Below are 22,559 nucleotides of genomic sequence, written 5' to 3'. Positions count from 1 at the left end.
CACGGCCCACGCACTCCCCAGCTCCCTGCCTGTCAAGCAAGCAAGTGGGAGCAATCAGGGCCAGCGTCACGGGCAGGCATGGTTGGGCACTTGCCATGGGGCCACACCCTGGCAGGGGCCCCCTGACAAGAGTTCTCCTCCTCTTCGCCACTGCAACCTGCGCCTCTCGCTCTGGCCCAGGCAGCAGTGGTGGTGAGGAGGAGGAGCAGGAGATGCCGCAGCCCATGCGCTCCCGGCTCTCTGCCTGGCAAGCAAGCAAGTGGGAGCAATGGTGAGGGCGGGGGGAAGGAGCACAAGCAGCTGGGGAGAGTGGCAGTGGGGAGACAGACTCACTGAGGCAGGGTGTCTTTGCCCACGTGCCCTCAAAAACCTGGAGCCAGCACTCATCCCCAGTTAAAAGAAAAATGCATTTGTGTCTATTGTGGTATCTCAGTGTTAAAAAGGACAAATTGTCAGGAAGAGAGCAGGACAGATATGGCAAATACAGTGAGTTTCTCCCCCCGCCCCCGGCCACAACTCCAGCCTTGCTTGCTTGGCAGGTTATTCCAGTGCAGCTGCAAGGAGGCCCTCCAGGTGGGAGGCGTAAACACATTTCTTTCATGTAATCCCCACCCCGCAGCTAACTGCCCCCCACCTTTTCCATATCCCCACCTCTCTCAGGCAAGGGAGAACCTGGCCTTCTGCCATCCCATGCTCAGGGCAGACATTTTTCCAGAAGGATCTGCTCGTTTTTAATGCCAAAAACAACCATGAGTGGAAAAGTTAAATGCACCTAGGGAGAAGCAGGCAGCTCCCAAAACAAAGTATTTTCTTTTACGATCAAACACAAAATTTGCTGGGGGTGGGGGGAATAGCTCGGTGGTGGAGCCCCTGCTTTGTCCAATCCCTGGTGTCTCCATTTCAAAATATCTGGCGATTGTGGGTGGCAGGAGAGAGAGCCTTCTCTGCTCAAGACCCCAGGGAGCTAATGCCAGGCAAAGTGAACAATTATGGCCTAGATCTGCCTTCCCCATCCAGGAGTGCTGGACTACAACAGCCACCATTCCCACTGGCATGGCCAGTGGTCCATCTTTTCTATCACTTGACAGACCTGCAGCTGGGCATGCCCGTGGCTGAACCCAGGGCCTTGGGCGGGTGCCCTGCGACCACTGAGCTATGGCCCTTCCCCAAATAGTGAGGGCGCAAGACCAGACTAGAGATTGTTGGAGAGACCCAGTGAGTAGCCCCCTGTAGATGGGTACTTGGATTCCCCAGAGCAGCTGGACCTGAGCATCCAGTTACCCACGTACCAATGCCAACTTCCCCAGGAATGCCTGGTACTGACTGGAGGGAGCGGGCTACGCCCTTTGGGGCTAACCCACAAGAGAATTACGGGAGGGAAATGCCCTTCCAAAGACACATTCCCCAATAATTACGTTGCGTGCAGGTGATGTTGCCGGGGGAGGGGGGAGATAAGTGAGCAATACTTACATCTCCCTCGAGGGTGAGCTTGCTTAAGATTTCGTGGACAGTAGACATCGTGAAAAGAAGCTGGAAGAAACAAGGGAGGAAGAAAGACTTCACGTAAATCTGTTTTAGCACGTTTTGCTGTTTTGTGTTCAAAGCAAAGCTGTGGAGACGCTCCGTTTTGGCAATGTGGGTGCCTGTGTATACAACATGTTTGGGACAGTGGTTAAGGTTGCTCAGAACATCACAGGCAATTGCTCCTCCCTTGAAATATCCCAGCAAATAATTTGCTGCCAACTAATCAAAGAGAACCAGTCTAGGGTATAACAGATTCAGCAAGAATTCTGACTGGAGTATGTTGGAGAAAGCAACAGCACTGCTCAAGATCGTCAGAATTCTAATAAAAGCCTCAAAAGCCACCACCCATTTAAAAACAACTCCTTTTAGTGGCGGAAAGGGAGCCCAAGAGGGGGAAAGAATTGCTTTTCAGAATAATCGAAACACAACAATATCAGGCATTTCTAGATCACTTTTGAATGTTCAAAGGATTCCACATACATTACTTGTTGCAAGCTTTACAACCACTGTGTGAGGCAGGTCAGCATTTTTAACCCCCAGGACATATTGCAGATGGGGGGGGGGCGGGCTGGGAAGAGAGAAACAGAGAGACTTGCCTACAAACAGAGAGAAACAGAGAGTTCATGGGAGAAGCAAGATCCAAACTTCCTGTCTCATCGCTCAGCCTCTTACCGAGCTACCCAACGCATGTTACATTGATCAGAATAACAATATTGTGTCTGGCTTGGAGGTTTCCCTTTGACACTTCTGCAAGGAGAGAGGCCCTTATTGAGGAGAGACAGAGCTGGCATCCCCCAGATGTTTTGGACTACAACTCCTATAATCCTTTATCACTAGCAATGATTACTGGGGCTAATGAGAGTTGTCCAAAACATCTGGAGGGCCCCGGTCACTCACCTTATACATTGTGTTAGTGGCCTTTGGCTTGCAAATAAATGACATCATCTGCTTACCTTGGCCAACCTGGCACCCTTCAGATGTGTTGGACTACAACTCCCAGCATTCCCCAAGCCAGCCGAGGATGTTGGGAGTTGCAGTCCAACACACCTGGAGGGCACTAGGTTGGTGGAGGCTGCTCTCTGGACAGACACATAATGGGCTGTTTCTTCTCGGTTAAATGGAATGCATAGAAACAGGAAGTAAGTGCAGGGGATCAAATATTTTTCTAATGATAGGCAAAGATAAAGGCCCAGGGACAAAAAGTCTGAATTAAATGAGGGTGATCAGTATGCAAGCACTGGAATGATGGTCCTGATATAGTTAAGAAAATTATTGGTATTATTTTAAATGTCTCTCCAACCAAGAGAACAGTTACAATGCTGGCAAAGAGATCAAGGCAACCCAGTAAGAACCAGTGTTCCATTAACAGATGCGCAGTCAAGGGTGGGGCACTAAGAGAAGTCTGGGAAGGAGACCTCGCCAAGCCAGAGACTTATCATTGGCCAACAAACTCCTCTTGCTGCTCCACGTCGAAGATTTCAACCATCCCTTAAGACAAACACCGCAAAGGAAAAGGGCTCCAGACCCTTTAAAAGATGGAGGAGAGAGATCCATAACCTGAAGGCACAATTGGGATTAAGAGTGCAAAGGAGTAAACTGTATTCAGGGGATATCCCATTGCCATGACCCAACTGCTTTTGCGTATTTGACCCATGCAGCAGCCAGCATTTCTTGCAATATACTAACAGGTCTCTGGTAGCACAGTTTTGGAACTGCTGAGCTAACTAGAACGGTTCTGTTTTATAAAAAGGTAAAGGTGTCCCCAACCAGTCGTGTCCGACTCTAGGGTGTGGTGCTCATCTCCATTTCTAAGCCGAAGAGCCAGCGCTGTCCGAAGACGCTTCTGTGGTCATGTGGCCAGCATGACTGAACACCCAGATGCACGGAACGCTGTTACCTTTCCCACCGAAGCGGTACCTATTTATCTACTTGCAATTTCTTGCTTTTGAACTGCTAGGTTGGCAGAAGCTGGGACTGAAGACGGGGGCTCACTCCGTCAAGCGGCACTCGGGTCTCGAACTGCTGTCCTGCCAACCTTCTGGTCTGCAGTTCAGCGTCTTAACCACTAAGCCACCACGGCCACTGTTTTATAGCAACCTTTTTTTGGTCAGGCCACTGTTTTATAGCAACCTTTTTTTGGTCAGAATTACCTCTGACAGCCAGGCAGAGAAACTTTAGACAACTATTTGGCTATTTTAGGTGACAAATGGGTAGCATATATGCAGGCAGACCAGAAAAGAACTTGTGGACTAGTAACTTGAAGATCTATTTGTAAGGCTGTTTTACAGAAGCATGAAGCCTGGTAGCTTGTAATGCCAAAGATGCTGTGGAAAATGCCAAAGCAATTCAATCAGAATATATATGTTAATTTCAACTAACTTTTTTCTTTCAATAAGCCCCCCCCCCATTTTCCAACGCACGCGCGCGCGCGCGCACACACACACACCCCTTTCAGATCCTTTGCAGGAGCAATGGCCCTTTTAGTCTGGGAGGGTCTTGAGTCTTTGGAATAAGAGGCCGTTGTTCTAAGAAGGGTGCAGTTTGGAGGAATGCAGGCTGTGCCATTCCATTCCTGCAGATTTAGCATGAGAAGGACGGAACTCCCAAATTCTTCAGGTTAGAAAAATATTTCAGCTGCCAGCCAGCTTCTGGTATGTGATCTAGCTGCCGCAGGTGTGTGCTCACTAAGAATCTACAGCTGCCTTGCACAGCCTGGTGCTGGCCAAATGTTCTGGACTTCAACCCATCAGGAATCCCAGGAGTTGTAGTCCAAACCATCTGGAGGGCTCCAGGTTGGGGAAGGCTGATCTGCGACGTTGGTGAGGGCGGAGTGGCCAAGCCATAATGATCAGGCAGCACATCTGGAAAAAGAGGGGGTATCCTCACGAAAGTGCAGAGGGTGAGTGGGACACAATCCCCCCCACACACTCTGCTGCTGCCCTCAACAACCATTGACCTGGAAGAAACACACAGGCATGACATGCAGTGGATCTGAGGAACCACTTGCGGGATACCAGAAGGTCATTCAGTTGAACACATGCAACTCATGATCCTCCTCCAGTCTCCCCATCACCTAGGAGAGCTGAACCGCAGTGTCTTCCCCCAGGGGCCTGGCATGCATGCCACTCACTTTTTTCACACCCAGAGGGTGTGTTTGGCTGAAACCACATCCACAGCTCTGTGGGTCCTACAAGTACAGGGCAGGGCGAGTTCACATAGGGAGAGAGGCATGGGGGCTTCGTTCTTTGGGTACAAGGGGTGGAACAGGAGGGATTGCAGAGTGTGTGGGAGCAGGCTTAGTAGTATACCTTCGCCTCTCACCTGCCAGGTGGACCATCACGGCAGGCACCTAATTAAAGAAGTCTTAGGGTGCAAGTTTATTTCTCGCCCTCTCTCATAGCCAACTCAGGCGCTTCAGTGGCTAGGTAAGTTCAGAAGCAAAACAGGGCTGGCCAAAAATACGGGAGTGTTTCCTGCACACTCAGGTGACTCCCCGGACATACAGAAGAGTAGACGTTTGTAAAGTAGAAGATAAGTGTTTTGTTTAAAGCACAAACAGCTTGATAAGATCCTGTGAGCTTTTGTGGCTTCAAGAATGTAGAGGCATCAGTTGAAGGTGGGGAGGAACTGGGGGGGGAGGGAAATGGCTTTCTCAAGACCCTAACAGCCTATAGGGTCCTGAGTAAGCCTGAGGGTGGGGGGGGATTAGGGCTGAGGAGGGGGAAAACCATCCCTGCACTCTAGAGGGATGTATTCTTGAGGGGGTGAGGATGTGCTGCAACATATTACTAGAGCAGGGGTGCAGAACCTTTCAGGCTGAGGGCTGCATTCTATTTCAGAGAAGCTCTTGGAGGCCGCATTCCAGTGGTGGGAGGGGCCAAAAACAAAAAGGGTGGAGCCCAAACACCCAAAATACCAGGCTCTTTTAGCTTAAAGCTCTTATGGTCAGTAAGTAAGCCTTAGGAGAGGCATTTCGACCTTTTAGAATGGGGGGAAAGCTGCACAAAACCCAGGAAATCACCAAACGATTGATGGTTGGAGGAAAGGGGTGGGGCCAGGGGAAGGGGGTGGGGCTATTTGGGGAATCCGGGAGGACTGGCCCAGGACTGCAGGTGGGGAAGATTTGGCCCCTGGACCTAAAGTTCTCCACCCTGCATTAGGGAGTAAGACCCACTGGACACAGCAGGACCTACTTCTGAGTAACCATGCATAGGATTGCACTGCTGAGTCCTGTTCTGAACCATTCCAAGTGAGCATCCTTCTAAATCTGAGCAATCTACTTTCCCACAGTGGCCACCAGATGCCTCCAAGGTGTGAAGAGAAGAGCCGTTCCCTGCAGTTGCTCCCCAGCAACAGGTATCCAGAGGTACACTGCCTCTGAACATGGAGGCACCATCCAGCCATCATGGCTCACAGGCCTCTTAGTGGCTATCCAGCTTGGTGAATTGGCCTCACCTCCTTCCAATGCCACCCAAGCTACACAGAGGACCTGCTACGGCGTGCCAATCATTTTAATGCACCACTGTTTGCTTAATAGTCAATTCTTATCAAGCCATACGGTGTTCTTTGCACACACGTGCACACATTGGGAATTTTCTTTAAAAAAATTAATTTACAAGACAGGAATCAGGAAATTCTGCTGCACTCCAGCCCTCCGAAGGCTGCCCAGCGGTTGCACCAAGAGCTGAAAGTGATTGCTGTAAACACAGCTTCCTCGAGAGCATGCCAGTCACCAACTGATTTTTTTGAAAGAGCTCTGTTACTAAATCAAATGAAAACCACATTCATATAGGCTTGTTGGGACAGGGAAGAAAGAGCACAAACACACACACACACACACACTCTGAACCAAGTCCAGCAACTCAGCGAACACGCCCTTGGAATGTTCGTTGAGTTGCCACATAACACTGTAGTCCAGAGAGGCCAATTAGAGGAAAGCCAGGCACCGGCGGGGGGGGGGGGGGGGGAGAGAATGTGCAATAAAAAGGGGAATTCTGCAAAGCTGTCTTTGTTGGAGAGTAATCTTTGACCAGATAAAAAGAGGTCACAGATCTTACAAGCACGGGGCTGTCATGATGCCCTGAACTGCAGAATGCTCTTACAAAGGCTCTGGCATCTGCTGCAGAATTTGAAGATTTCAACCAGAGGAGGAGGCTTCTAGTCCTCATGGGTGCAGTGCAGATTTGGAAATGCTTGATTTGTTAAACGTGGAACACTAGAAAACTACATCGGGGGTTCTATGGGACTTGCAAGCATCAGACAGTGGTACATTTTCACTCTGAACTGTCTTGCCTCTTTCCCCATGGCCCTGAGGAACCTTCTGAGGCTGAGTCTATGGGCATTTCTACACCAGCCTAAAATCCTGCATTTAAAACGAGGCTTTCTGCTTCCGTTTTAAATGCAGGATCTCCACCGGCTCCCTTTACATGCGCTTCCTTACCCCCCCCCCTTCTCCACGTATCTGAGTCTTCTACTCTCTTTCATTGTTCTCGTTCCTCTTCTTGCCACTTTTCCTCTTTTCACGGAGGAAACTGAAGCAGAACATAATGGGGTAATTTGATAGCTCATTATCTGCGATCTATTTAAAAATGGAACGAAGGGCATTTAGTGCAGGAGACGCCTTGAATGATCATGGCATCATGTAAAGAGCCCGCAAACTTCTGTGAAGGAGCAATCTCAATCGCAGGATAAAAGCTCCGTGTGATGAACCCCTATATGTCTATTCCAGCTTTCCCCAACCTGATATCCTCCAGATGTATTGGACTACCTGGGTACTGACACACCTGGAGGGCACCAGGTTCTGGATGGCTGATTATTCCCTCACTCTCCTCTGCCCCTGTCAACTGTCTATTAGTCTCAGCAGGGCCGGCCCTACCATTAGGCAGGATAAGGCAGTCGCCTCAGGCAGCAGATGCTGGAAGGCGGCAGCAAGGTGTTCAAGGAGAAAATGGTGTGCCATGCAGGTGTGGAACCTCTTTCAACTTGAGGGCCAAATTCCATTTCAGAAAAGCTCTCAGGTGGGTGGGGCCAGAGGAAAAGGAAGTGGAGCAAAGGCGAAAGGGGCAGGGCCGAAAAACCAAAAAGGCCAGCATGTTTCAGCGTAAAAGCTCTTGCTGCAAATAACGAAGCCTGAAGAGAGGCACTTCAAACTTTTGGAATCGGGAAGAAACTAGGCAAAAGCTGGGAAACCCCCAAACAATTGGTGGCTGGGGAAGGGATGGGCTGAGCGATATGGGGAACCCTGGAGAGGCAGATTTGGCCTCCAAGCCTGAGGTTCTCACCCCTGTGATAGTGCAGGGGGCAGGATTAAGCTCAGAACAGTACAGCCCCTGAACGGATATCTGCCTAATAACTGTTTTTTTAATCAGTAATTTTAGTCCCCTGCCTGATGTCACAGGCTGCCGGTTATACCACGCCACACCCTTCTACATTGCAGAAATGTTAAGGGGACGTGCAAGGGCTTGTTCCGTCTTACTGGAGAAGGGTTCGGAGCTTTTGTTCAGCACAGGGCTTTAAGCCAAGATGTCGAGCCTGCAGACAAAGAGACTCCGCTCCAATGTTCAGCTGCACTATGCGCCAGAGTCCAAGAGCAGCAGAGGGCAGAGAACCACAGCTGCTAACAGGAGAAGGAACTCAAGGTTGAGCAGCTTGGACCAGGACGATTAAGAGTGAAAGATGTCGGCAGCTCATAGCACAGCACGGGGAGTCGTCCAGCACCACACCCAGTTGTCTTGGATTTTCCCCATTCAATGGATGCATGCAGTGCGAGACAGACAGCCTTCAAGAGAACAGGGCACTCACCTGAACCACTAAACCTCAGGATATAGACACTTGGGTGAGAGGCATACCTGGGGGCATCCACTTTTCCCCTGTGTTCTTACAATGCAAGTGTCTATTATTTAGTGATGATTACATTTATGTCCCACCTTTTTTCCTCTCGCAAGGAACCCAAGTCGGCTTACGTGGTCCTCCTCCTCTCCATTTTAGTCTCACAACAACCCTGTGAGGTAGGTTAGGCTGAGAGTCTGGGACTGGCCCAAAGTCACCCAGTGAGCTTCCTGGATGAGTGGGGACTAGAACGTGGATCTCCCGAGTCCCAGTCCAACACTCTAACCACTACACCACACTGGATCTTTGAGTAATCATATTTGTATCCCTCCAAGAATTCAGGGCAATATAGGTGGGAGTTAGCCCAGTAACATTATCCCAGTCTATCCCACAACAATCCCATGAGGTATCCTAGGCCGAGAGAGGGCAACCGGCCTAAGGAAACCCAGGGAGAGAGCATTATAGCTGAGCAACGTAGACCCTGATGCTGGGAAAGATTGAAGGCAAAAGGAGAAGGGGACGGCAGAGGATGAGATGGCTAGATAGTATCACGGATGCAATGAATATGAACTTGAGCACGCTCCGGGAGAGAGCGCAGGACAGGAAGGCCTGGCGTGCTCTGGTCCATGGGGTCACGAAGAGTCGGACACGACTTAACGACTGAACAACAACAACGTTTTGAACTCAGGCCTTACCCCATCCATGTGAACTAGAGCATGCCAGTAACAGCTTGGTGCCATTACATGAAATGGACAACAGGGACAACCCAGAGGAAGCTGCATGCGCAGGAATAATCCAAATGATTTCAGTGGGATTCTTTATGCCTGACTTCCTCTGGATTGGGCCCAAATGAACAAGGGAGAACTCAGCAAAGTTGATGGATTTTTAGCTATTTTGCACAAGGTCCTTAAGAAGAGATGTTTGCAAAGCTTAGCGATATTGCTATGGAAGCTATCATTTGATTTTACCCATCTCTCGGAATGCAAAAATGAAACAAAATCCAGGTGGCCCTGTAGCCACCAGTGACTTAACAACTGGACGTGGTGATTAGCTTGCTAAAGAGGGCAGCAGGTAAATGTCTTCTCCCACATGGAAGGAAAAGACACCCCAAAGATTTTAAGGAGAGGCATTTCAACTTTTAAGAAGGGGGGGGCTGCACAAAAGCTGGGAAACTGCCAGTGATTGGTTGTCAGGGAGAAAGGGAGTGATGCCAAGGGAAGGGGGTAGGGGAAGGGGTGTGGCCATTTGGGGAACCATGGAGGGACACATTGGGACTACGCTGGCTGATGGGAGCTGTAGGCCACCACATTTGGAGGGCATCAGGTTGGGGAAGGCTGAATTAATTGCTTGTATGTGTTGCAGCAGCTGTTGTGGCAGAAGAGGCATCCTCTCCAACGTCAGGGAAAGGGTGGGATACCTCTTAAGGTGGTGCTTCTGCGACAATAGCGTGGTTGTTGTTTAATCAGCTGCTCGGCTCATCAGAGTATGTAGGTAGCCGACAAAAGAGTTTTTATTCATCTGACTGATTAAAGACTGTTGCTCTAGAAAACAACAAAAACCAATAGCCATCTGGCTTTCTCATATCCATGCCGCCTTTGCCATGTTCCAAACCAGCCCTTTGGGGAAAATGTTGTCCAGACATGCCACTGCCGGCTGGGAACAAAAGAGTGGCGAGAGAGGAGCTCGTGGCGACGGCTCGCTGGGTGCGGCTGGGCCAAGTGCGCTAGCCTGCAAAGGAGTGTCCCGTTTGCGGACGGCAGAAGACTTCAGACTGAGAGAATGGAAATCCTGAGGCCACGTGGGCCGAGGCGTGGCAGGAGAGGGGGGAATGTGGGCTGGAGGGAGGGAGGAGCAAAAGGCTGCCCCAAGTCACACACCCAGGAGCGCTACCTCCACAGACGAAGCCTTCTCTAAACCAAAACAGGGTTGTTTAAAGACGCTTGGTTTTAAATAAGCATTGGCAGGAAAAGGCAGCCCTGCTGGGCTGCAAACAAAACCCGCAAAGGCAGCAAGCAAAAATGAGATCATGCCACATGGCCTCGGCAGCGGAACTCAATTAACTTCGCAGGGAGGAGAAGGCGGGGAGAACCAAAAAACACCGTTTTCCTAATAATTCAACAGTGGCGTTTAAAAACGACGTGTTGCCATGCTGTTTATTGAGCCGGAAGAAGAGAAAAAGCCGTCTGTTGAAGCAGCCTGGCCTCTGCTCAAGCTAACAGTGCCTGCTCTCGCACTGGTCTGTGGTAGCTTTCACCGCCCCACCCCTACTTCCCGTCAACTGCAGCTTGACACCAGCTGAGCCTACAGCTGCACATGATTTCGCCCACCATGTGCATTCATCGCAAGTCAATGGTTCCTTTGCAAAAGGCAGCCTCCCCTAACCCGGCACCCCCAGATGGGTTGGGACTACAAGCCCCATCATCCATGGCCATGCTGGTTGGGGATGATGGGGGTTGTATCCCCTGGCAAAGGGTGTACCTTCCACAAAATCCAACAGTCCATATATCAGAGGATGGCGGCCCAAAGCCCTGACCTCGCTTGGCCTTTCCGTTGACAACCAAGTGGCAAAGGAGGCAGGGAAAAATGCACTCATAGCTCTCCCTTCCTGCAAAGCCGCTCAGGGCAGTGCACATGGCTTCCTCGCACCTAACGACCACCCCGTGAGGTAGGTTAGGCTGACAGAGAGTGACTGGCCCAGGGACTGCCCGCAAGCTTCACATCCATGTGGGGATTTGAACACGGGTTCCCTCAGTCCTAGTCTTACACTCTACCCGCTGCCCTGCACTGGTGTACCACTTTCTCGGCTGCTCCATATTCCCATCTCAAGGAGGCCTCCAAGAAAACAGCTGACAACTGGGGTCGATATACTGCAGTGCTTCAGAAGGACAGCCAGATTTGCTGTCTGTTCCCCCCCCCCCCGCCGCCAATCTTGCCAGGAGCCTCGTCACACCGTAAGGACTAACAGATTTACTGCGGCATCAGCGTCTGTGGCCAAGGCCACTTTGTCAGATGCAAGATGCATAACCTGTGAGCGGGGTGGGGTGGGGGATCTAGTCCTTCTCTAAATGCATATACAAAATATTGTATTTCTGTACTTCAGCTTATGCAGTAAGAATCATTTTCCATACAAGAAGGAGGGGAAAGGGATGTTCCGCTGGAGGCAAAATGAACACAAATGCTTCAGAAATGCATCTAATTTGATTGGATCTTTATGAATTTCTCCTGGCATCTACAAAGTTTTATTTTGGTGACTTCCATTCTTATTTCTCCATACAAATATGCTCTTACCATAACACACTACAAGGTAAAAGCTACCCAGTGCTCAACCCTGCTAAACTGTCTGACTTAACTTTGAAAGGATATGAAGCATCTATGTAGAGACTGTAGGACCTACTCAAAAGCAAGCAAGGCCATGGATCAGGCCAGGCCATTTTGGTGCCTGAGGCAGAAAGCCCACACGGCACACCCTTTGCAAGAATTAAAATGGGGGCATGGCTCACTGGGAAATTTTCCTGCACAAAATCCATTGAAATAAACAGGAACTGTCCACGTGCGATGGGGACTTACTCCCTGGTAAGAATGTCAAGAATCACAGCCCTAGTTTCAGATCACCAGTAAACATTTATAACAACAACTGATATCACAAGTCCAAACCAGCCTTGAAAATACCAGAGGTGCTAGTCCACAATATTTTTAGTACCCACACATAAAAACAGCAAAGCTATTGATGGTCCACAAATCAAATTGATGGTCCTCAAATCAATAAAGAACAAAAGAACTTCCCTGCTTTTCATCCTCAGAACACTCCTGTAAAGTAGGTTAGGCTGAGAGATAGCAACTGGTCCATGGACACTCAGTGAACTTTGTGGCTTGAGCGGTAATTTGAACCCAGATCTCTCCCAGAACCCAGAGCCTAACACTTGACCCACTACACTGGCTTGCTGTTCACACAGTGAGGAAACCTCTTGGTTTTTCTGCAGACACACCACTATCCCTCCCACAGGAAACATGCAACGATGTTGCAATCATCTAGTGGTCAAATTATAGCAGGCCCAGGGGACAGTACTGCATTTAGGAGGCTATGGAGGGCCATAATATGTGTGTGGGGGGTTGTGTACTTCATGCAGCCCCCCCCCCCATTCCCTTCTTCCCATAATTCCATTACCAGCCAACTAGGGCTCTCCACCCTGCAGGAGGTGCCACGCGCGGGGTCTGTCTCCTCTCAAGGTGAGGAGGGTGGGGACTCAAGAAAGGGCTTTCTCAGTGGTGGCCTCTGGTTTGTAGAATTCCCTCCCAGGAGAGGGGCAATTAGCCCCCACTGTGACTATTTTAAAATGTAAATTAAACACCTTTTTATTTACACAAGAATTTGGCTCCTTATTATTGGTTTTGGTTATTGGTTTTGGTCTTTTTAGGTCAGATTATTATTGTTGTATTTTAATTTAGTATGAAAGTCTGATATTCTAGTTGTTTTATTGGTACTTGTTCTATTAATATGTTACGTTACCCTGTGCTCCTTTTGGACAAAGGGCAGGATACAAGAATTCTAAAGAAACAAAATAAAATAAATTCAAATGCTGCAGTCAGCCATAAATTCTCCAAAACTGAGCACACAGAACAGGTGTGGCTTTTTCTCGTCAGGACCTAGGGCAAATCTTGCTGTAACATGCAAACCTGGATAGAAGAATCGCACAGCATGACATAACAGGAGATGTTCAACCAAGAGGGGACACGCCCAAGATTCACACTGAAACTAACGGCCATGACCAGACATCTCCACGGCTAGCAAGCTCAAGGCAAAAGGGGAAATTAATAGGGCATTAATCATCATGGCATCCATTTGCTGCTTGCTTTTTCCTCCCAGTTATGCTCAATCTCTAGCTCCCACGCCCCTTCTCAATCCAATCCCTGCCTCCTGTACAACCCTGTGGAATTTACTGGTAACTGTGCATTGAAATATGCAAGGCAGAGAGCAGCGGGAAGTTCTCCTGCACGAGCCCCATTGAACTGTGTCCATGCACAAGGTTGCTTCTTTCAAAGCATAGTTCTTCAAACAGCCTGCTAGGTCTCCCCACCCCTAGTGCTGCGGGCAGGGGGGAGTGCTGCTCAAGAAGGACAGGGAGCAACAAGAGAATGGTTAGGGAACAAAATGCAGCTCTCTCTGACACTTCTACAGCTGGCTTTAGACAGTTATTCCACTGAAAGCTGTTATCTTTCATTAGAACCCAATCCAATCATCACAGAAGCATGCAGGCTTCCAGGTTACACAGGACTGTCTGCCAGGAAGCATCATCTTCTGTAACCTGCCTGAAGAGCTCTGCATAACTCAAACACTTGTACGGTCTAAAGACATCAAGTTATCTATTTTGCCAGTAGTATTTCCAGGCCTTCACCACACAAGCTAAAGCATCACAAAGGGGCAGGCGATGATCATAGAGGCTGAGACAGGCTCTGACTTTATCCTGGCTGGGTGAGCGAGCAGGCCCAAAGTCCTGTGCTGCCAGTGTGTGTGTGTGTGTGTGTCCAAGCCCAGAGCAGCGGGGATGAAGAAAAGGGCTGGAAGAAAAGAGGGGATGAAGAGACAGAAATCTGCAATATTTTCAGCGATCCAATATAAGGGCAACGTGTTTGCAGATTTGAATTCTTGAATTCACCAAAAGAGAGTTGTCTGTCATCTTCTGCCAGGCACACCTGGAGCTGCTGTGGGTTCTGCCCCAACAGAAGGGGAAATCTGGCAGGCAGAGTTCCTCCTAGATTAGGATCCCACGAACATCCTCTTTTTACAGCTTCTCAACACCCCAAAGAGCCGAGGAAGGGGCTCCCCCACATCTTTTGCAACCTCACAGGAGTTCTTAATGCAGACAGTCTTTGCAGCAATAAGGAGATCAAGGGAGCAGTCCCAGGGCTGCTCAGAGATTGGAAGGTGGGGGAACTGGGGAAATTTGCAAAGCAACCCCGCCCCATGCCTCAGCTCCTGTGCGTGCTGTTGGCCCCTGCCCCAATTCTGAATGGGCACATTCTGTCCTGGGGGGGGGGGGAGAAGCGGCAGGGTCCCCATCATGGCCCCATATGCCATCTGGGGGGCCCTGAGCTGCACCCCACTATTTTCTCCATGGGATCCTGGCTGGGGCAGGATGGTGCTTTGGTTCACTGGCACCCCTAGACACACTGCCTTGGCGGGAGGGGGGAGGAGATGGGGAGGGGGCTTTAAATAAACTTTTCTCCTTCGACAGCTATGTGGCCCAATCCTGCGCACGTTTTTTTTTTCTTTTTCCTCCTGAGAGACAGAGTTCCCCCTTGCATGCACCAAGGCTTACTCGCGGGTAAGGAGTAAGAACGGCAGCCTCACAACCCGATCCTCTGCGGGCGTTCTCACGAAGTCCATTCAGTTCTGTGGGACGTCTTGCCCCAGGATGGCCGCCTTCTCGTTCCAGCGCAATCCTGTGCCCCTTTCCTCCCGGGGCCTTACTCCCGAGGCAGCGCCAAGCGCCCTTTTCCCACCACTCACTCCCAGCGCAAACTCTGCGGAGCCATTTGGCAAGCCCGGATAGCGCGCGCCCGCGCGCACGGGGGGAGGGGGGGGTTCTAGGCAGGCTTACACGAGAGTAAGCCTCATACCGCTCAACGGGACTTGCTTCCCGAGTAAACGCGCAGAGTAGAGGGGCTCGCGGGGCTGGAATCCTGACCACGGACGTTCAGTCTCCTTGGGCTTTACTTCGGAGTAGTCGCACCGGCTCAGAGGAGAGCGCAGAATGCGAGGAGCCACTCCGATCCCCCCCCCCCGGGGCTTACCTAGCAGGCGGGGGGCAGAATCCGAGTCCCGGCGGCGGAGCAAGAGCGAGAGGCGCCCGGGGCGGGGGTTTTGTAGCAGCCCCCCCCGCCCCGCTGCCTCCGCCCCCAGTCTCCGCCCGCCCGGCCGAAGCCCGGCCCAGCCCGGCCCAGCCCGCCCGCCTCTGACTCATCCCTGCCGCGGCTCGCGCCTCCGGGATCCGGCGGCGGCTGCGCCCGGCCGCCCAGGAGGGTTGCGCAAGCGCCGGCGGGCGCGGCTGCGGAGGGGCGCGGGAGGGGAGCCCTCCCAGCCAGGGCTGCAGCAGCCCCTCCCGGCCTGGGGCCCTCGGCTGCGGGGATGGCAGCGCCCAGCATCCCGGCCCGCGTGGCCGCGCAGGGCGGCCGCGCCCGGATCTCCCCCGGCAGGCGTCCCCGAGAGAGGAGGGCGCGGGGCTGCGCGAAGAGCCCCGCTGGCCAGGCCGGGCCCGCCTCGCCCGGCGCTCTGTGCACACGGCGGCCAGCCGGATGCGCTCATGCCCTGCCCGCGGCTTTCCTGTGGGCGGCAGCGCCCCCAGCCAGGTTCCCCAGCAAGCGGGCTCACGCGCATGCCGCCTCCGATACTGGCGGCAGCATAGATCCATCCGGACTAGCAGCCGTCGGCGGCCTTCTCAACGCCTTCCGGATTGGCGGCCGCCGCTGCACTTTGCGGGAGCCCAGTTCCCCGGTTTAGCTATGTGCCGTGTGAGGAAGTCCTTCCTTTCACCTGTCCTGAATCTCCCGCCAATCGGCTTCATAGGGTGACCCCACCGCGTTCCGGTAGACAAAGGTCTCCCTGGCCGCGTCCTCCACACCAGGCATAACTCTGCAACCCCCCATCACTCGCCTTTTGTCCAAGTTGAACTGCCCCAGATGTTGTCACTTTTCCTCATAGGGGGATTTGCTCCAGCCCCTCCTTCAGTTTAGTTGTCCTTTTTCTGCCCCTTTCCCAACTCTTTGACATCCTTTGTTCGGAGCAGTGACCAGGGCTGTACCCAGTATTCCAAGTGTGGTTTTGTAGACAAATCTACAAAAATAGATTTGTCTAAGGGCAGTATGATGTTGACCGTTTTATTTTCCTTTCCTAATTATGCCCAACGTGGAATTTGCCTTTTTTACATTAGCCGCACACAGAGTCAACATTTTCATTGAGCTGCCCGCCATGACCCCAAAGGTCTCTTTCTTGGTCAGCCTCTGCAATCTCAGATCCCATCAGTTTATACCCAAAGTTGGGATTTTGGGGGCCCAACATGCATCACTTTACACTTGCTTACATTGAATGAAATTTGCATATGCGCTCTCTCATATATATATATATCTGCAGATTTAGACATTATTATAATTTAAATAGAAATTTAGTACATCTCGCCATAGTGATCGGGTGAACCGTTAGTTGGTTGTCTGGCTGCGTGCTGGTGATGGGCGACTGTTCTTAAGGTTCATTATCTTATTATAGAATTATTATGGAATTGGACAGGGCAGACCTTCAAACAGAGGATGCCTCCAAAGAGAGGGCGGTCCTCTGGCAGCCTTTCAGATAGAGGACTGTCCTGGCCACTCTATGCCATCCCGACTGTTATGACTACAACAACCTTAGTGTGTAGAACCAGTGCACTGGCCAGAGCGATTGCTGCTCCTGATAGGCCCTCAAGCTCCACAACCACCTGCCCTGACCTGGGGCCTCCAGATGTGTTGGACTACAACTCCCAGCATGCCCAGTCAGCCATGTAGCCCAACACATCTGGAGGCTCCAGTTTGGGCCAGCTGGTGTGGGGCACGTGGGGGGAGGGAACACAGGTCACTGGTGGAGCCCCTGCTTTGCATGCCGAAGCTCCAAAGTTCAATCCCCGACAGCATCTCCAGTGAAAAGAATCTCGGGAAGCAGGTAATGGAAAACACCTTTCTCTGCACGAGACCCAGGAAACCTGCTGCCAGTCAGAACAGATTAATTTTAGCTCCAATGGCAAATGGTCTGACCTACCATAAGGCAGTTTCCTAAAGACTAGCAGGGGTAAGATATTTTGGCCTACAACTCTCATCAGCCCTAGCCAACATAGCCAGGGTTGGGGGCTGATGGGAGTTGTACCCAAACATCTGGAGGGGGACAAGTGCCCCCCCCGGTCCATGACATACTAGTCCAATCATTGGTGCAGTCCTGTGCACCAGCAAAATGTTGGCCACAAATTACTCCACAGTAAACAACTCCCCTGCCTCTGCCTTGAACAATTAACGTGAGCATATTTAACTTGGGTCTGTCTGTTGGAGGAAGTCTAAATCCATGTTGTTGTTTATTCGGTCAGTCGCTTCCAACTCTTCGTGACATCATGGACCAGCCCACGCCAGAGCTTCCTGTCGGCCGTCGCCACCCCAAGCTCCCCCAAGGTCGGGTCCGTCACCTCCAGAATATCATCTATCCACCTTGCCCTTGGTCGGCCCCTCTTCCTTTGGCCTTCCGCTTTCCCTAGCATCAGCATCTTCTCCAGGGTATCCTGTCTTCTTATTATGCTAAATCCACATACGTTAGATTAAATAAATGGTCAATGAAGCACAGTGCAAACCATCACCTGAGTGGTTGCATTTTAAAGCTGCAGTCCAATGTATGTTTACACGGGGCTTGAAAGGGTGCAATCCTGTATATATCCTCACATGGGAGGATGCCCCACTGTATTTAACAGGGTTTATTCCTGAGCAGTCATGCACAGGATTGGGCTGAAAGTGGCTGATGCTAGCAAGAGAAAAAGAAAAACCGTTATGCTTTTTTTCAGGTCCATTTTCTGTCAAGAGAGTTTGCAGAGCAACTAATGAATTTTTTTTTAAAAGCAAGGGGGGAGGGAGTTTGTAGAACTGTTTCTAAATCCGCTTAGCAAAGAACAGGAAGGTGAAGCCAAGTGGTGATTAATTGGGGAGTTAGCCAGCATCTTCTATGGCTAGAATGAGCTAACACTGGAACTTTGCCAGCAGTGCCCCAATCACAGTTTAGTAGTCAAGGCAATACTACTGAAATATCAAGGCAGCAGCTTCCCAGCTTGAGACCCACCAGCCATGTATTGTGGCCTGAACAACAACCCCTTTCGCATTTTTGCACACCCAGGCAAGTTTATCCAGCCAAAATTAAGATCATAAGAGGAGCCCCTATGCTGGATCAGACCAAGGGTCCATCTAGTCCAACATTCTGCTCACACAGTGGCCGACCAGCTGTCAATGGGAACCCCAGAGGCAGGACACGAGTGCAACAGCACCCTCCCACCCATGTTCCTCAGCAACTGGTGCACATGGGCACACTGCCTCTGATACTGGAGGCAGCACATGGCCATCAGGACTAGTAGCCACTGACAGCCTTCTCCTCCAGGAATTTGTCTTACCCCCTTTTAAAGCCATCCAGATTGGTGGCCATCGCTACACCCTGTGGCAGTGAGGTCCATAGTGCTGTGTAAAGAAGTCCTTCCTTCTATCTGTCCTGAATCTCCCACAAAATTGATACATTTGATTGGTGGGTCATACAATAATAATTGAGTTTCACATATAAAGTATCTACAATTTTTAAGTGCTGTATAGGTATTAAAATATAAGATAGTCCCTGCCTGTTGGCTCACCATCTAATAGACATGACACAGAAGGAAAGAGGAATGGGGGAGGAAGAGGAAGAGGAAGGAAAGCACCAGAGTTGAGTGTTCTTTGAGGCAGGGAGATGGGGGGGAGGAGTATGCACCCTGCAGCCGCTCCTTCTCTGGCGATGGACCCCTCGCGATGACGAGGGGACCTGTCACACAGATCTGCAAAGGCCAACCATGAGCAATCTCCTGAGGTAGGGTCCGTTTCACACATTACCCTGCAACAAACACAGGCTTATCACCAAGCACACCATCAGCAGGGAGATGCAGCTGATTCCAGCTCTCTGAAGAGAGTCCTCTGTTTGCCATGATTTTGTTATATATTTTCATTGATATGCAACTTTGGGGGTGCAAATTTGCTTGGTGACGTGGTAGAGAGGAAAGAGGTGATTGTATTTTAATGGGAAATTGTTGCAGCTTTTAAACATTGTGTATGTCTTCTTTTTCAGAAAGGAGTAGGGTGCAATCTATGCATGTTGAGACAGAAAAAAGTCCTATGGCTCCCAGCATGCCCAGCATGTCGGTATGGCTGGCTGGGGAATGCTGGGAGTTGTGGGACTTTTTTCTGTCTGAACATGCATGCGATTGTACCCTAAGAAACATAATCCTCTTCCTCCTTTCCGCTGGGGTCTTTTCCCTAATCAAAATGCCCCTCTCCCCAACAAGGCAACCTGTACTTGCCCTAGAAGAATATTTTCCTCCTGCAGGAAGAACAGCGACTGTTGAGTGGTGGTGGTGGTTTTGATTGCAAAAATTGTGTGTGGGAAGGTTAAACCCCATCTCTTATCCCTGGCTGCATTTCACTATTTAAAAAGAAATTGAGAAGTTGACATTGTTAGGTGTAGCCCCCCTCCCCTGCCCCAGTCCCAAATGTAACATGTGAAGAGGCTCTGGACTTACCTCATCAATATCTTGATGTTTTTCCTCTTCCCTTTTTTACTCTGTAAAATGAACCACTTCAGTTGAAACAGCCTGGACTGAGTCATGCACCAGAGGCCAAAAATCTTACAACATGGGAACGGGGATGAGCTTGTGAGCTGGAGGAGCTCTTTATCCAGCAGACTGAGTGGGACAACAGATCTTGTTAGGCGCTCCACCTAGGAAACTAATCCTTAGGATCAAGGATTTCTTTGCAGTTAAGACTCCTGTGTACATGCATGCATTCCAGCACCCGACGTGCACCATTGGAGAATTTTGTATGCTCAGCATAATTCCTCCCAAAGGAGCATCTATCATCATGGAGGAGAAAAAAGAACAGCTTTAAAAGGGCATTTTTCCCCCCATAGTAAAGCATGCTTCCGGAGTGTAACCATGGGGCAGAGTTGTACTCAGGGCCTGGTCTTAAGCCTGTTTACATGTATTAAGCATATCCTCTCCACTGCTTCAAGAGAGGAAATTTGCTTTGCATAAACCCTTACAAAGGGGGCAATGAGTGGCTCCCAGGGACAGAGCCTTCTCTGCAGTGGCCCCCTCCCATCTGTGGAATGCCCTTCCCAGAGAGATCCACCTGGCACTTTCACTGTATACATTTAGGCACCAGGTCAAGGCCTTCATCTTCCAGCAGGCATTCAATCTTTAATCTGTTGCTCTGATTATTAACTCTATTGCTGGCTCTTTAATATTTTTAATGTTTTAAGATGCAATCCTATGTATGTTTAGATGGGAGGAAAGTCCTACAGCTGGCTGGGGCATTCTGGGAGCTCTAAGACTTTTTCTGTCTAAACATGCATAGGATTGTATCCCTAATATTTTAATATTTTCATTGTTATATTTATTGTTTTGTAAACTGCATTTGCCGATTGAATGGTATAGAAATGTCATAAATAAAATAAAATAAATTTATAGACTTGTACTTGTAGCACCGATTATCACTGCTGGAGCTCTGTGGCTGCCCATTTTTGCACATTGCAGAAGACTCAACTCCACCTAGTATATTCAGCAGGCATTTTGTTTTGCCCACAATGCATTGGGGTGACTCACACAACAATTTCCAGAGTATTGTGGGAAAGCAAAATGGCAGCAGCTGGTAAGCTATCTCTCCAGAGCTTTGCCACTCTGGTCAGCTAAATAAAGAAAAAAGCCCACTGGTCTGTTGTGTTACAAGATAACCCCCTGCCCTTAAATCTTAGGTGGGCTGCCTGCATAGGAAGGGGCCCCAATGAATGCAAAAGAACAAACATCTCCTTTGTTTTTAAATTAGTGCAGGGCAGGCTATTGCAAAGTAAGTGCAAATCCATATTGGAAAAGCCATACATTCTCAAAAGTTCAAAATTAACCATAGCTATTGAAATGGTTGGCTGTTCCCTACATGGTGTGTTAGAACACTTGCCCATGTATGCCCATCGACCCCCACATCTTGAGATTTGACTTCTAGGGACCCAGAATAGGAGCAGAGATTTGTAGAAAGACACCTCTAGCAATCCACACCACCAATCTTAAAATACAGTCCCCAAAGGAAAAAATAGAGAGGGATATACCAGGGGTGGATTTCAGAAATTCAGGACTGTTCCTGATAATGAAGAATGATTGGAATGTATAATTAACTGTGTTTAGGCTAGGATCGTAGCCTGAAAAATAGTTCATCATATACACATAAACAGGAATTACATAATACTCCTGGAATATTACTGGTATCATGACTTCTGTTCGAGTTACACAACCACGATACTTCTGTACACATACCCCAAGAGGAGAGACGCAACAACACATCCAGAAACAAATTCTCCATTTCACTCACTACCTCTACGCTGGCTAGAAATCTGAGGCGAGTCCTGCCAAAGTTTGGGATGATCCCACCACATTAGATGTTATCCAGCTTGGTGTGAGTGGATTATGGATTAGGTGTTTCTTCTGTTTTATTTATATTTAAGTATTTTATAGTGATGTTTTGTTTGGGGGTCAAGATTTCTTTTTATCTTGTATACCACTTTGTTGGCTTTAAGTGGAAAAGAAGTTGGACAGTGCACAAAAAAAGTTCAGATGTTTTGTCTTCTATTTTCCGATTGGCTTCCTGTAAATAGATAAGACTGTGTGGCCCAAGACCAAGATGAAACAACATTATAACTTATTAAAATCAGTATTTATTTAGCACAGATGTTGTATATGGCACTTTACAAAGTTGCATAAACAAGCTGGGACTTTACAAAACACAAAGAAATGCTAAGTATAAAATCATTTGAGTGTGTAATTCCATATATTAAAGGCAGACTATCAGAAACAGCCTCTAATAATATATACCTATACATGTCTACTCAGAAGTAAGTCCCATTAATTTCAAGGAGGCTTACTCCCAGGTAAGTGTGTATAGGATTGCAGCCTAAATCATTTTTAATTTGAGCCACCTTTATCATTTTATTTTTCATGTCCTGTTAGAGTAACACCCCTGAAAAGTAGTCTCAAAAATAAACAAGTCTGCTATTACATTTCAGTATCACCAATTAAATTTGCTTTTCCCTCACCAATTAATTAAAGCTTTAGTTAATTACCAATTACAGCTTGCAGTCTTAGTATTCTTTAATGCTGGGGACGTTACACAATGATTTTAATAACAGTGGTGTTAAATGAGACCAGGGTTATTTGGTTGTCTGTATAGCAACAGAAGGTTGCTACTCCCCTAATTAACACACTGCCAATGAAGCAGAAATGCCACTCAAGGTGTTCTCTTGTCACTCCTGGTAGATACCCAGGTATTTGTCACCTGAGTGGCAGATCCATCCTCGGTGGGCCAGCCATTAAGGCTGTAGCTCAGTGGTAAAGCATATGCTTTGCATGCAAAATGCCCCAGGTTCCATC

General features: G+C 49.4%; 1 protein-coding gene across 1 annotated transcript in view; it reads right to left on the bottom strand.

Annotated features, from left to right (window-relative positions):
* The window catches only part of ANXA2 (annexin A2), a 42,040-nt gene extending 26,855 nt beyond the window's left edge, over positions 1-15,185 (bottom strand). Inside the window, exons 1-2 of the mRNA XM_084816689.1 lie at positions 15,145-15,185; positions 1,471-1,530 (exon numbers count right to left, since the gene is read on the bottom strand). Coding sequence (XP_084672815.1) covers positions 1,471-1,518 — 48 coding nt within the window. The 5' untranslated portion in view covers positions 1,519-1,530; positions 15,145-15,185. The remainder of the gene's footprint in view (positions 1-1,470; positions 1,531-15,144) is intronic.
* Positions 15,186-22,559: the final 7,374 nt, after the last annotated feature.

Source organism: Heloderma suspectum, chromosome 11 (genome assembly GCF_057233095.1).
Source record: "Heloderma suspectum isolate Gila_16-S chromosome 11, 16-S_ref, whole genome shotgun sequence".
NCBI classification, from domain to species: Eukaryota; Metazoa; Chordata; class Lepidosauria; order Squamata; family Helodermatidae; genus Heloderma; species Heloderma suspectum.
Note: the sequence above shows the minus strand (reverse complement) of the source record. Positions and strands in the feature narration are given on the sequence as shown.